The 13,850-nt window shown below is 55.2% G+C and overlaps 1 protein-coding gene across 3 annotated transcripts in view; it reads left to right on the top strand.

Moving 5' to 3' along the window:
• Positions 1 to 3,505: 3,505 nt before the first annotated feature.
• RNF213 (ring finger protein 213) overlaps positions 3,506 to 13,850 on the top strand; it is a 111,684-nt gene continuing 101,339 nt past the window's right edge. For 2 of the 3 annotated variants that reach the window (XM_022589405.2, XM_089901579.1), the window contains exons 1-2: positions 4,841 to 6,089; positions 13,506 to 13,666. In XM_022589405.2, coding sequence (XP_022445113.2) covers positions 5,960 to 6,089; positions 13,506 to 13,666 — 291 coding nt within the window. In that variant the 5' untranslated portion in view covers positions 4,841 to 5,959. Of the gene's footprint in view, positions 3,571 to 4,840; positions 6,090 to 8,305; positions 8,450 to 13,505; positions 13,667 to 13,850 lie in introns of those variants that run through there. The other variant, XM_089901578.1, reaches the window with a different exon arrangement.

The following is a 13,850-nucleotide window of genomic DNA, read 5'->3' as shown; positions in this document are numbered from 1 at the left end:
CGTTAATCCCCTACGTTCTTCTTCTCACTTCTGCCCCTCCTGCCTCCCTAAACAAGAAAGGAAACATAGCTCCTTAACGGCTGCTCTTCCTTCTGTCTGGACAGGCCTGCAGCCCAAGGTGGATGAATTCATTCGGTGCTGACAGAGGACTGATTTTTGGCCCCCAGTGTTTTAACTTGGGGGACATCTGACTCGGGAACAGCTACTCCATAGGGTCCAAAGAGCATGATCTTCAGTCAAGAATACCCAGGCCCAGAAACCTGACTCCTACCAGCCAAACTTTGCCCCGACCACATAGAACCCAAAGCCCCGTTAGTGAGACACTTAACTGCTGAGTCTCACTCCTGTCTTTCTGTGGGGAAAACAGCTGAAATGAAGATCTGGAGGCAGGCTGGGAAGTAGATATGAACGAAGCCCAGAACTACAAGCCCCTCTTGTTCTGCACGGCTCTGGAGTTAATGTGAGCATTCTATTCAGCTTGCCTAGTCACACAGGCCCTGCTTTGAGACGGCTGGATGCTCTCGTCCGGAGCAGAACCACGTCCCTGCCCTAGCAACCCACACAAGGCCCTTCGTTCCAGCCTCTCACCACACTTATCCTCCCAGCAAAGTGTGCCTCGGAGAGCGTCCTTTCTGCAGACGACCCCAGGATTATCAAGTTAGGCAGGCAAGGAGCAAGACTGTCCAAAACGTGTGTTTGGGGCCCAAATGAATCCATTCTACAAATGCATGAGATTGAGGAAATTTCAAGTGCCCCAATATCCAAGGAACCAGGAAGATATTCTATGCTGGGTTTGGCTGGACGGGCAGTGGGGCTAAGTCCAGGGGCTCCCCTGCTGTGTCATGCGGCTGACCTGGGGAATAATGACCGGGCAGGCTTTTCCCAAGCAGATCTTCTATGTGGAGGAGCCCGGGCCCTTTGTGAACAACGGGCCAGGAAGAGAGGATGTCCAGATTCAAGCCCGCAGTGTCCACAGCACCATCTTTTTAGGGACAAAGCTGGAGGTGATGCCATCTGAAACCTTTTGTCAAGTCCTCTGGCTTCCTCGTCCCCTCCTTCCTTCATCCCACCACCCCACCATCCTCCTCCACCCTCCTTCTCTCTGCGCCTGGCTCAGCCCTGCAAAGTAAACCGCATCTACCACTGTCTTTGTATTTTCTAATTACGTTAGATCATATATTACATTTATATACTATTTAATGTTATACTATTTTTTTATTTTTAAAAATTGTGTGCATGTTTCAATGCATACATTTATTGCATTGATATAGACTAGGGAATGTGAGGGGATTTCTCTGTGAGTATTCAGGATGGGCTCCTAATACTGGCTTTTCCATCTTTTCTTGGTCTTTATTGGATGTGGTATGTGTGTTTTGACTTGGTTCTTTGGGTTGTTAACCATCTTTCTGGTTTAGGTGACATGTTGACAGGGTCACTTACAAATAGGTCCTCAGCACCTGGAAGTGGACAGTGTCCAGAACCTCTGTCTACTTTGGAACACCTGTCAAAACAGGATGACCACACTGACCACGCCACATACTGACTTCTCAGAAAGTAGGAAGCTGAGGCCTCCTGCTATAAGCAGCTTCCTCCTCTGGAGGTGTGAGTGTGCTGGTGTCACTCCAAACTCCACTCCTGGGAGTGCATGCTACAGCCGTGGCTCTGGGCGGCCAGGTTATACTGGACTGTACAGGCTGAAGGAAGACTTGGTAGAGGAGGTGACCTGATAATCCTGCTGGATTGTTCCACGTTTATCTTGAACCACAAACTAAATTGAAGGCAGGACAACGGATCCTCCCCACACCCCACCATCTCTCTAAGGCTGGATTTTAAAAATCCCTTTACTGTTTCATGATTCCTCTAAGGAGTGGACAAGGACACGGAGAAGAGGCTGGAGGGAAGATCCCCTGGTGGCATTAAAATGGCCTAAAGTCACCTCCCTTTGCAGGGCTCAGTCTCTCACTGGAAGAATTCTAATTCCTTAAGGCTGTGTTGGGTTTTCTTTGTTATTTTTTTTGGCCACTCTGCACGGCATGTAGGATCTTAGTTTCCCATCCAGGGATTGAACCCGTGTCCCCTGCAGTGGAAGCGTGGGGTCCTAACCACTGGACCACCAGGGAAGTCCCTGTGTTGGGTTTTAAAATGAAAGATATTGCACCTGGCAGGTAAATGTGTTTTCTCAGGCCGTGTGATGACCCCACCCAGCGCGGTATTCTGACAGTGGTACATACTCTGTTGGTCTTTAGCGACTCCCTGTCACCTTGGGGCTGGCCCAGAATTCTGATGGGCACACCGGCGGGGTCCACAGGTCCCCACTCTGCTGGGCCCAGCCAAGCTCTGCTGGCATCCCCCCAAACCCTAAGCACTGCCTGAGCGCAAAGATGCTGGGGTTGAATGGCTGGGAGAAGCCAGCCCTGCAAGGGGCAGGCACTGCAGGTGGGGAACCCCAAGAAGGACAGAGCTTGCTGTTCCCAGCCCAGAGCAAGGACAGTGTGACTGGAGGGTGTGGGAAAGGAGGAAATGGTTGGAGAGGTGGGTGGGAGCCCTGGGCCCTTTTTTTTTTTTTTTTTTTTTTGCGGTTTGCGGGTCTCTCACCGCTGCGGCCTCTCCCGCCGCGGAGCACAGGCTCCAGACGCGCAGGCCCAGCGGCCATGGCTCACGGGCCCAGCCGCTCCGCGGCACGGGATCCTCCCGGACCAGGGCACGAACCTGCGCCCCCTGCATCAGCAGGCGGACTCCCAACCACTACGCCACCAGGGAAGCCCCCTGGGCCCTTTTAATGTAACAATGATGCTCATCCTAACTGGCATTTGTAGCACCCCATGGGCCTGAGCTAGGCTCCTCACAAATGCTCTCAGGCAGGTGCTGGTTGGGAGCGGAGAGGGCAGTGAGGAGTAAATAAGCTGATGTACATCAAGCACTTTTTGCCCGGGGCCTGGAACGCCAGCTTTCACTGTAATAGTAGTTCTCCAACAGCCCTAGGGCCGGATTACGAGCCTGACAGATGAGAAAACTGAGGTGCAGAGGCAGGCCGGGGTGGTGGCCTCTAGGTTATCAGTGACCAACACAAGGCTGAGCGTGGGCCGCTGTGGTCACTTAATCCACACAAAGCCCCGATGCGATGCGGCAGGTGACCTCCACCTTGCATCCGAGTGGCTTGAAGCTCGGCTGAGTGACCAGCCTCGTGTCCTCGGGGCCCCTTCCAGGCTGGCCGCTGGCTCGCAAGGTCCTGGACATTGTCCAAGGGGCTGGGGCTGGACTGGGGATGCGCGCGCCCGGGCTCGGCCCGCGGCGTGGGGGCGGCTGGGGTAGCCCCACGTGCGAACCCCAGCCTCTGCCTGGCCGGAATCAAGGCCCCTCCGCCTCCCGCCCCTGGCGCGCAGCGGCAGGAGGCGCCTCCTCTGCGGCGGACGACCTGGCCTGGCGCCGGGTCCACTGGGGGGCGCCACTCGACGGCCACACCCGAGCGAACCCCGCGGCGCCGGCCGAAGCGGGCGGAGGGGCGGGACCCAGGACGCGAGAAACGAAACCGCGCGGACTGGCGGCGGCGTGGGCGCGGGAGCGGCGCAGGTGCGAGGTGGCGGGCGGGGCGGGGATTCGCAGTTGCGAGGCCCGGGCGCAGGGACACCGGACGCGGGTCTTGGCGGGCAGAGTGCGGATTTACAGGGGGGGATGCGGGTCCCGTGAGTGCGGGGCGCAAGTTCCCGTGGGTACGGGCTGTCTCACGGGTCGGAGTGCGGGTCCCCTGGGTGCGAGAGGGTCCCACGGATCAGGGTCCCCGCCGGTCTGGGCCACGGTCGCGGAGGCCCGGCCCGAGGCGTTGCCGGGGAGCGCCGCTTGCGTCCTGATGCGCCGCGTCCGGCCGCCGTCCGCGCCGGGCCGCCCCTTCCTGCGGCGCTGAGTTTCGGTTTCGCCGCAGGTTCCCTGTCCAGCCCCGCCGCGCGGCACCGTGCGTACCCTGTTCTCCGGCCGCGCGCAGCAGGTGGGCCTGGCGGAGGCAGCGCGCTTTCCCCGGGCCCCAGCTACATTCCCGGGGGCCCAGCCTCGAGTGCGAAGGACCCCGTGCGAGGAAGCGCCGGTCGGGCTTTGAACCCGAGAGCGTTGCCCGGGGAGGGGGCGCTGCGGCGCATAATAGCGGACCGGGACGGGCAGACCTGGGGACCTCTACCCGGGAACGGAATCCTTCGCTTTCATTAATTGCAACAACGGAAAAGTGATGTTGCGAAAAATGCCCGTATCTTTATTTCATGGTAACTTTTAGGAGAACGGAATCACTGCCCACATCACCGAGCCGCCCAGAGCGCAGGGTTCTCCCGACTTAGCAGGGGCTGCCTGTGGTCAGGGGCTAAAGGCCAGGTTGCCACCTCGCCGGTTTTGGCCTTGAGAGCCGCGACTGGGACGCGGCCCTGGGGGAAGCCGGGGAGGGCTGAGAATGGGGGAGTGTGAGGATGGTGGGGGCCACCACCTGGTTTTCTTTGGTGATGGTTGGCGGAATGTGGCTGGAAAAAAGGGGAAGGGAAAAGTCCGGAAACTGATTGAATAGAGATGTGTTGGTGCCGGCCGTCGCGTTTGCCCTTAGGCCCCTGGTGCTGGCGAGAAACAACAGGACACTTGAGTGAGGAATTCTGATCCTTGCTGTGAGTTTTCTGGTCTGTGGGGAAGCAGAGCTTTGGGGAGAGGTAATACACCTTCGGACAGAGGCCTGGGCCCAGGAGAGTCATTGAGAGTATTTTAGTGAGAGAGTACCCAGACGACAGTGGTGGTTGCTTTAGGGTGGTTGATTTGGGGGGGGGGGGCGTATGGAGGGGAGAGGGGAGGTGGGAACCAGGGCCCCGAGGATAACTGCGCACACTGAGTGCTTTTGGTCAGGCCCTGCCCAGCCCTCGCCCCCACCCCCACCACCAAGAGCCCACCATCAGGGAGACCAAGCTGGTGGTGGCAGAGGGGCACCCATGCCGCAGATGAAGTGAAAATGAGAATGGGATGCACGGGCGGGTAGAAGGGCTGAGGCAGGGAGTCGCTGCTTGATGAGGGCCCTTTGGGTGCCCTCCCAGCTGGGGAAGGAGCTGACTTGACCACTGCTCCAGCAAAGTTCTTGGATCTGAAGCCAGCAGAAATGGGTGGCCAGTGGATCTTTGTTCCCCAAGAGCCAAGACGCCTGTCTTCACTCTCACCATGGATGCACTAAGTTGTCCCTGGAGGCTGGATGTTCTCGGCCTGAGTCCTGGCCTTGGCATGACCCTGACCTTGGTTTGCTGCCACTCCCACAGAAGGTGTTCTGAGGGCCAAATGGTCAATGAGAAGAGTGCAGGCTTAGCAGATGGCACTCCCCGTTATTAGAAATCTTGACCACTGGCCCCGTTATTAGGAATCCTGACTGCCAGCCCTATAGCCCTGGGCTGCCCTGTGCAGGCTGGTTCCTTTGGCAGGCTCTGACTCAGCCATTTGCTGTCAGCATTTCTGCAGTGAGGCACAGAGAGTCTGAGTCCCTTGCCTGGGGCACGCAGCAGGTATCCCCACCCCATGTCTTATCTCTGGGTTTTGCACAAGCTGTGTCTCTGCTTGCTCCGCCACTACCCCCAGTCTCCACTCACTTGGCTCAGCTGACCTGGCTCCCAGTCTCAGCTGGGCGGGGAAATTTTTAGACTCACTGAGTGATGGAGAGTTCAGGAAGCTGGGAGGGGCAAGCCTGGTGGGGGCAGCAGAAAAGGAAGTGGGTGCTGGCGCCACTCAGGGCTCAGACAAGGAGGGAGTTGGAGGGGGAGGTTGGGATGAGGCAGGCTGGAGCGCCTCAGGGGCAGTGATCAGGCTGGTTTTCAGTTGAGCAAGGAGAACTTCTAGGCTGCTGCCAATTTCACTTTCCCAGAAAATGAAACTGAAGCAAGGCTGTGGTCATATGACAGGTGGTGGGGTATAAAACTGGCTGCCTCGGGACTCTTGCTTCCAGATCTGCAGAGGCATGCCAGCCTCAGGAATTCCCCTCCCTGGAGGTATGGAGTGTCCTTCCTGCCGGCATATCTCCAAAGAGGAAGCCCCGAAGTTCTGCAGCCAGTGTGGACACAAGCTGCTTCCTGCAGCCCCTGTACCAGGTAAGGCCCTGATGCGGCTGGGAGCCCAGTGGAGCTGGTGGTAGTGGGGCAGTCAGCTAAGTCCCACCTGCCTCCCTAGAAATGGAGACCTTGGCCAGCAGACAACCCAGGCCAGCAGTGACGTCTTCTATGGCTAAAGAACTCTTTCTAGAAGAAGCACTATTCTTAGAAATACAGTTTTATCTGCCCCTTTGCTGGAGGCATCTGTCACTTTTTAAAGAATTTCAGTTTCATTTCTTGGAGAGAACTTGGGGTTTTCCTTCTCCCTTGGGAGTGGGAAGTGTTGGGCTGAGCTGAGGAGTCTTAGAGGATTTCAGAGGATGCTGCACAGTAGCGGTACCCTAGGCCAACTTGGTGGGGGAGGGGTCCCCACAGCTTGCATAGGCCCCTTCCTGGTGAGGGGCAGCCGGTAGGTGCATGAAGGTAGAACCGTGTGTCAGGTGGGCCTCACCTGTGGACTCTGGTCGGTCCTTGATTCTCTCGGTGTCCTTGGCCTTGGACTGTCTCCCTGCCCTTCCTAGTACATACTAGGCATGCTCTGAGCGCAGGACTTTTGTACTGCCTTGTCGCTCTGCCTGGAACACACGTTTCCTCAGAGGGCAGCACATCTCCCCCATACCCTCCTTCCAGTCTTTGCTCAACTGTCTCCTTTCTTCTGGAGGCCCACTCTGACCACCCAGTTGAAAACTGTGCTCGCCCCTCCCCTTCACTCTGAATTGCACTTCCCCAGGCTCTTTGTCCTGGTAGCCCTTGGACCATACCAGGGTGGGGCTTCAGAGACATTTGCTCTCTTGTTCACTGCTTTATCCCAAGTCTCTTGTATGCTCCCTGGAACACAATAGGTGCTCAGTAAATAATTGCTGAATGAACCAAAGAAGGTGCACTTTGAGGCAGGGATGAGATGGACACCCCCAGTTCTTTGATTGATCCTGTTTCTGCTGTATTTGTACAAAGTGCTCGTGTTACAGATGCTTTCTTTGGAATGTAAGAGGTATGGAGAGGTGGCCGCTTTTTGTTGTCAGCTTTTTATTGATTTTCTTTTGCTTCTAACCCTTTGGGAGGAGCTTGGTGGGCAGCTGAGTGTCCACTCTTATCATTGATTCCTGGTCCAGATAGTGAATCATAGCATGGCTGAACTCTTGGTGTCCAGGCAGAATTTCCCACCTGCCAGGGCTCCCCACCATGGTCACTAGAACATCTGCCTGACTAGGGGGCCTTGGGAGGAGGGGTCTTTGGGACCTCAGAGACTAAAAACACAAATAAAACCAATCAGCTAACCTGTGATTTGCCCGATCCTGTGCTAAATATTGAGGGAGGAGCTATCATCAATCCCCATTTTAGAGATGTCAAGACTGAAGCACAGAGAGGCTAAGTAACTTGCCCAGAGTTACACAGCTAGCAACTGGCAGAGAAGGGATTTTTGAACTCAGGAGCCAGAACCAGTACCCTGGAAGGAAGCTGTGGTTGAGGTCTTACTGGCCTAGCATGGTCGGGGAGGAAGTTTTCCTCTACCCTTCTAGGTCCTTCTGGTTTGTCTAAGAATTAAATTGACATGAGACAGATTAATGGGAGAAAATCAGAACTTCATTTGAGTCTCATGTCCTGTGCCTGGCACCTCCTGAGACTGATCCCTTTGGGAAGGCCTCCAGGAAAGCTTGCTGTCCCCCGCCACCCTTTAATTTTGTGTGAGGGGCTTTCCCAGGGCTGCTGAGAGCAACTGATGTGTTTTCCAACAGAACAGGGAAAAAAGCCTTGTCTGAGAACCCTGGTCACCTTCTAGTGTCCTGCCTGTCCAGGCAGGTAGGGAAAGCAGGCAAGGCAGCTGTCCACCTCGGCCCAGTCAGAGGTCACTCCAGGGCCCCCAACCATTAGCAGGGCATGGTCACTACCAAGATGGACAGCCCACACCTCGATGCTTGGCGTCTCTGCCAGCTCCAGGGGCAAAGGCTTTGAGAGCTGTTGGGGGTCTGCTGGCTTCTGGGCTGCCTGCTTATCCTCTGTGAGCACAGTGAGTGCTGGACAGGGCCATTGTCCTTAGGGCTGGCTTGCTGGGGGCGGTCCCTTACCCGTCACTGGGGGTGGGGGTTAGGGACCAGGCCCTGGTCACTCAGAGTGGGTCACACAATAGGGCTGAGGACCCAGGTGTTGAATGGTGAGTCCTGCCTCCGACCCACACCCACTTCCTGCCTACCGACTTCTCTGCTTAATATTTACAGGAATGGAAACTGAAACCAAAATGTTGGGAGGCTTGGGTGAGCTGCAGGAGTTATTTCCACCTTTCAGCCACTTGGAGGTCTGCCAGGCCACCCAGCCTGTGAGCCCTGGGCATCCTGGACGCTGGGCTCCCTCTGGTGCTGCAGGTGGGGCCCGTTCCTCTGGAACTTGAGCAAGGTTGGGATCCATGGAGTCAGGAGAGGCTGCAGTGCAGGTGCCAGAGTCGCCAGGACACCTGGGTCTGGGCGGTGGGGGGAGTGGGAGGCCACGCAGATAAAGGCGTGGAAGGGAAGTGTGTGGAGAGTTCCAGGCCACCCTGGGCATAGGTGGAGGGCGGCTGGCTTTGCCAGGGGTGATGTTGGTGCAGTCTGATGGTAGAACAGGGGTGATGTTCATCTGGTCAGATGGTGGAGGGCTTCCAATGCCAGTAGGTTCAGCGGGGCAGGGGGTAGGGGGTTGTCAGGAGCCCCTCCCCCACCCCAAGTCGCCCCTGTTCTGGTAGGTGCCCCAGGGAATCCAGGTGGGACTTCCTCCTTGAGTGCTAGAAGGTTATTTTTGCAGCGGCAGGGGAAGTTCTGGGAAATGCATTTTTTCTTTTATTTTCTGCATTTCCAAGTTTTTCTTGTCGATGGTTTTTTTTTTAATTTTTAAATTTTATTTATTTATTTTTGGCTGTGTTGGGTCTTCATTGCTACGCGCTGGCTTTCTCTAGTTGCAGCCAATGGGGGCTACTCTTTGTTACGGTGCGCGGGCTTCTCATTGCAGTGGCTGCTCTTGTTGTAGAGCACGGGCTCTAGGCGCGCGGGCTTAGTAGCTGTGGCGCACGGGCTTAGTTGCTCCGTGGCATGTGGGATCTTCCCGGACCAGGGCTTGAACGCGTGTCCCCTGCATTGGCAGGTGGATTCTTAACCACTGCGCCACCAGGGAAGCCCCGTCGCTGTTTTTATAATGGAAAAAAGTAAGATAAGCAGGCTGAGACCCCTTAGGAGTCCAGGAGGGACTGGGGGCCGCTGGGGGAGCTCTGGAGGCAGCTGCGGTGGGCGAGGGGGGGCCCCAGGGTTTGGATGTAGCTGTGGAGGCCTCACTGCTCAGGGAAAGAGCTGCCCACCTGCCAGCACTTGTGGGTCCACTGATGCGGCCACTTGATTTCTGTGGCTGCCTGCACTGGCCTTTGAGTTTGTGCTGCAGGGAAGGATAACATTTCCCTCTTCCCTCCTAAATTCTTTGGCTGGTCTAACACTTAAATTCATAAGAGACAGATTAACATTTCATGTGTATGGGAGCCCATAAAAATAGGAGACCCAAAAGGCAGCCAGGTAATTGAAGCGTCTGTAACACCCTTACTTAAGGAGAGGGGTAGGATCTGGGGCTGCAAAGAGGAGGGCTTTTCACAGCAAGGCAGAGGAGAAGTTTGGAAAATAGAGGTTGCTCTATTATGCAGATAAGTTTTTTGGTAAATGGTAACTATAGTAATGGCTCTCTTCCTGGTATAGACCTAATTTAGGTATAGACCTAAATTTTTTTGTAAATTTAGGCCGTTGAGGGGGAGGCCAAGAGTTTTTCTTGAATCTGCTTAGTTTTAATTGTCTTTAGCACAAAATAATCCTCGTGACAAAGTGACATATTTGGGGTGGGAAATTCTGCTTCCCTTCAATGCCCACCGCACCTGACCCAGGGGCCGCCTGGTGGTGAGAGGAGTGCATGGGCTGAGAGAGTTGCGTTTTTCTATGTGGTGGTTTTAATTTTTTTTAATTGTGATAAAATATTTAAAACGATGATGGAAGGGATTTTCACAAACTGAAGTATGGGGAAGTCGTTTGGGCTTATACATGATTCAGCCTGAACTTTGTGTGAACTGGAACAGCCTGACCCATGGCCCGTCAAACATACCTCACACATGTGCTTTAACCATTAGCGACTCCACTTTGAAGATAAGGATAAATGCCTCCCTTGCTGTGGCATCCACGTTAGCACCCCCACCCCCATATTTAAGATTCACTTCCTAGACACCGGGGTCATACTGCCTTGCAGTGTACGTGCTAACCTACTTCATCTGAAACTTTGAAGGGATGTATCCCTGTCATGTTTGGTGTGTGTTCTTTGTTCTGACAAGATATAAAACTGCTGAAAACCATGCTTCGATGGAGCAGTTCCTCAGAACTACTGAGAGGCTGTCCTGGGCTATAGTCCTCAGTTTTGGTCAAATAAAACTCTCTTCTGTTTCTTATTATAGATTGATTATTTGCACTGACACACAGAATTTACCATTTTAACCACGTTTACGTGGACAGTTCAGTGGCATCAGGCACATTCACAATGTTGCACAGCCATCACCACCATCATCTCCAGAACTTCTTCCTCTTTTCAAACTGAAACTCTGTCCCTATTAGACACTAACTGCCCCTCCTCCTCCCCCAGCCCTTGGCATCTGGCATCCTACTTTCTGTCTCTGTGAGTTCTGCTGCTCTAGGGACCTCATATAAAAGCTTGAGGCATGCAGTACTTTCTTTAGCCTTCAGGACAAGGCAGCTGCAGCCCCTGTTTTCCAGCTGAGGGAGGGGTGGGGATTGCTGAGGGTGGCAGACCCAGAGCTGCTGTCGGGGCTCATTTGGGAGCCTAGGCATGGAGTCTGTGCAGCTGACTGATTTAGGTTGAACTAATTTTGTAGCAGTGATTTGGGGTTGCCTGTGAGGTCCCTGCCCTTCTCCCCTATTCATGTGGCAATCAGCCATTGACTGGATTTGGGAATCTGTCTGAAGGGGAGCTTAGACCCTCTTAGCCCTCTCTGGATACCTGTGTGTCTGTTACCTGCAGGCACACCTGTCTGCAGGGGCGCTGCAATAGGAGGTCATGCTGCCCAGCGTGCATGTACCTGGTGAGCCCATGCTTCATGGGACAGGGACAGGAATTTGCTCTGATTCAGCCACAGTCCTGGGGGAAGGACCGTGGCCCTAGCGCTGTCCCCCGGGGCCTATCCTGGCCTCTGAGCCTGGATTCAAGCCCTGCCCGCCCCCTTGCCAGCTGGGGGCCTGAGCAAGTCACAGTGTGGCGTGAGTACTTGACGGGTTAGCACGCAGAGTATCAAGTAGGTGCTAGTTAAGTTTTGCTCCTACTGAGTCCAGCTAGTTTCTTTTTTATTTTGATGATTGTAGACGAAGTACCTGCTGGTGCAAATGACCTGCATGTTACAGGAGGATATAAAAAATGGTAAAGCCCCCTCAGCTTACCCCCAGCCCAGGCCCTTCACATCCCCCATCAACACAACACCATTAACTGTTTGGTGTGTCGCCTTCCAGATGTTTCCTCCGCGTGGAAGCATGCACACACGCACATGCGTTTCTATAAGCTGGTGCGCTCTGCTTCCCTCATGTGGCGCCGCTCCGTGGCCTCTAGTTGAGACCGGTCTCAGCTCTGCCACACGGCAGCCAGCCCCGTCCTGGACTCCTGTTCTTTTGCCACAGATGCACAGGGCTGGGCTAGATCCTTGCACGGGATCTGCCCTGAGGCCAGTCTGTCTGGAGGACAAGCTCCAAGGAGCGGCCTGCTGGCCCCCAAGGGCCGGTGCATTTACAATGGAAACCTTCAAAACCTCCCCCACACAAGGCTTCTTCCGGCCCCTCTTGTCTGCAGGGTCTTCAAGGTTTCATTTCCAGCCATACCCTGTCTAGGTTTGGGCCAGTCAGATGGGTAGAAACGGGTACCTCTTGGGTTCCACTGTCACTTCCTTCATTGGTAGGGAAACTAAGGGTTAAGAGCTCACTTATAATTCTTTTTCTTTGAACTGCCTCTTTTCTTTGGGGAAGATCCTTTTCTTCCTTTTTTAGGTTATTCTTACTGATTTTCACAGTCACTGGGGCTGTTTATATTGGAGGCACCTGGAAACCCAGCTCCCTGCTTCCTCGGCAGGAGGAGTACACTGGGCCGCACACGCTCTGTGTCCAGACCGAGGGGGTCAGGTCTGCGCACAGCTCTGCATCTTTCTCAGGTCCCGACAGCCCTGCTTTGTCCTTATGCTGCTGCCCTCATGGAGGCAGACTGGTCGTTTTCAAGCATAGGGTCTGTTTGTCTGACTGGGAAGAAGGAGTTGATGAGTTCGAAACCCCAGTAACCAGCCCTGGACCCCTGCTACACTTCTGCCAATCACTGGGGCCACGGAAATGCCAGGTTCTGATTGGATCAGGCTAATGGGGGGCCACCCCCGCAGTGGAGGCTGGGGTAAGAGAGAGGAGGTCAGGATGCCCACAGTTTATCATCAAAGGACAGTGGCCCCGGGCTGTCGTGTGTTACAAATACTCTCCCAGCTTTATTTAGTTCTTTGGCCTTAAGGTTCAAAGTGTGTTTGTAGTTGTTTAATGTATTTGTTAGAAATTCTGATTCCTGTTAATTGAAATCATCCAGCGAAGGCTCCTGAGGGGCTTTATGTTCCAGGCGCTGGGGACTCCAAGAACAAGGCCACTGGTCCCTGCCTTCCAGAACTTACAGAGGAGGGCGGTGATACGACTGGGCACCGGGAGAGGGGAGTGGAAGGCGCTTTTGGAAGTTCACCCTCCTCCCCGCGTGGGCCTGGGGCCTTGGGGATCAGTCTAAGGGAGGCTTCCTGGCAGAAAACCATCTGGAGTGTGTGTGTCTCTGGGGGGGCCGTCGAGACCCAGGTTTGAAAATAGGCCCCCTGAAGGATTCAGTGTGTGTGTGGGGTCACTGTATCAGGCTCTTGGTGCTGTGGGTGTCAGCTCTAAATGGGTGTGAATTTGGAGACAGACCAACCCCCAGGACACACGGATGGATGAGTACAGGGAGGTGTTGGGAGACCCCTGGGCCCTGCTGGGAGACGGGCTGGGAAGGGGGAGCCTGCCCCTGGGGAGAGAGGGGGGCTGCTTTCGAGAGGGCGGGCCGGCGGCAGTCCCGGTTTGGAGCTCTGTAGAGTTTGAGGTGTCGCTGAGGCACCAGGTCTGGGGCTGTGCTGATGCGGACGCGAGGGGGCGCTGGACTGCGCTCTCTTGCTGGGCTGGGGCCAGGGTCCTGGGTCCCTCTTGCCCACCAGACAGCAGAAATTGTACCAGGCTTGCCTCACCACACGCAGGGCAGGATCTCGAGTGGGGAGAGGGCTAATCTTGGACAACGCTCGTGGGAGGAGTCCAAGTTTTCCTTCGTGACGTTCACTTGTTTTTCCGAGATGTGACCCATGTGCGTCTGCCTTTGTAGACTCTGAGAACAGCCTCGAGGCGACATCGGCCCCGGAGGGAGAAATGGAGTGTGGACAAGAGCTGAGGGCGGACAGCAGCCCTTTCTTTTCGCTGGGCTCAGGTGATGTGCAAGAAAACCCAGATGAGCCCTGTTCGGACGCCTCCTGGCAAGCACAGAGAGTGAGTGCCTGGCCCCTGGGGAAGCGGGTCTGGGAGGGATGGTTCTGCCCGTCCACCTGCTCTGCAAGGGTGCTGCTTCTTGCTGTGGTTTCATCGGTGGCGGAACAAGGTCCCGCATGTCCCCACAGCATCTTCTCCGGGAAAACGTTATTACTCTGATGTGCAGCCCGTTGGCCCCTGCATG

Source organism: Delphinapterus leucas, chromosome 19 (assembly GCF_059928025.1).
Source record: "Delphinapterus leucas isolate spDelLeu-1000000601 "Yukka" chromosome 19, BTC_Dleu_Yukka2, whole genome shotgun sequence".
NCBI classification, from domain to species: Eukaryota; Metazoa; Chordata; class Mammalia; order Artiodactyla; family Monodontidae; genus Delphinapterus; species Delphinapterus leucas.
This window is presented reverse-complemented; position numbering and strand designations above follow the sequence as displayed.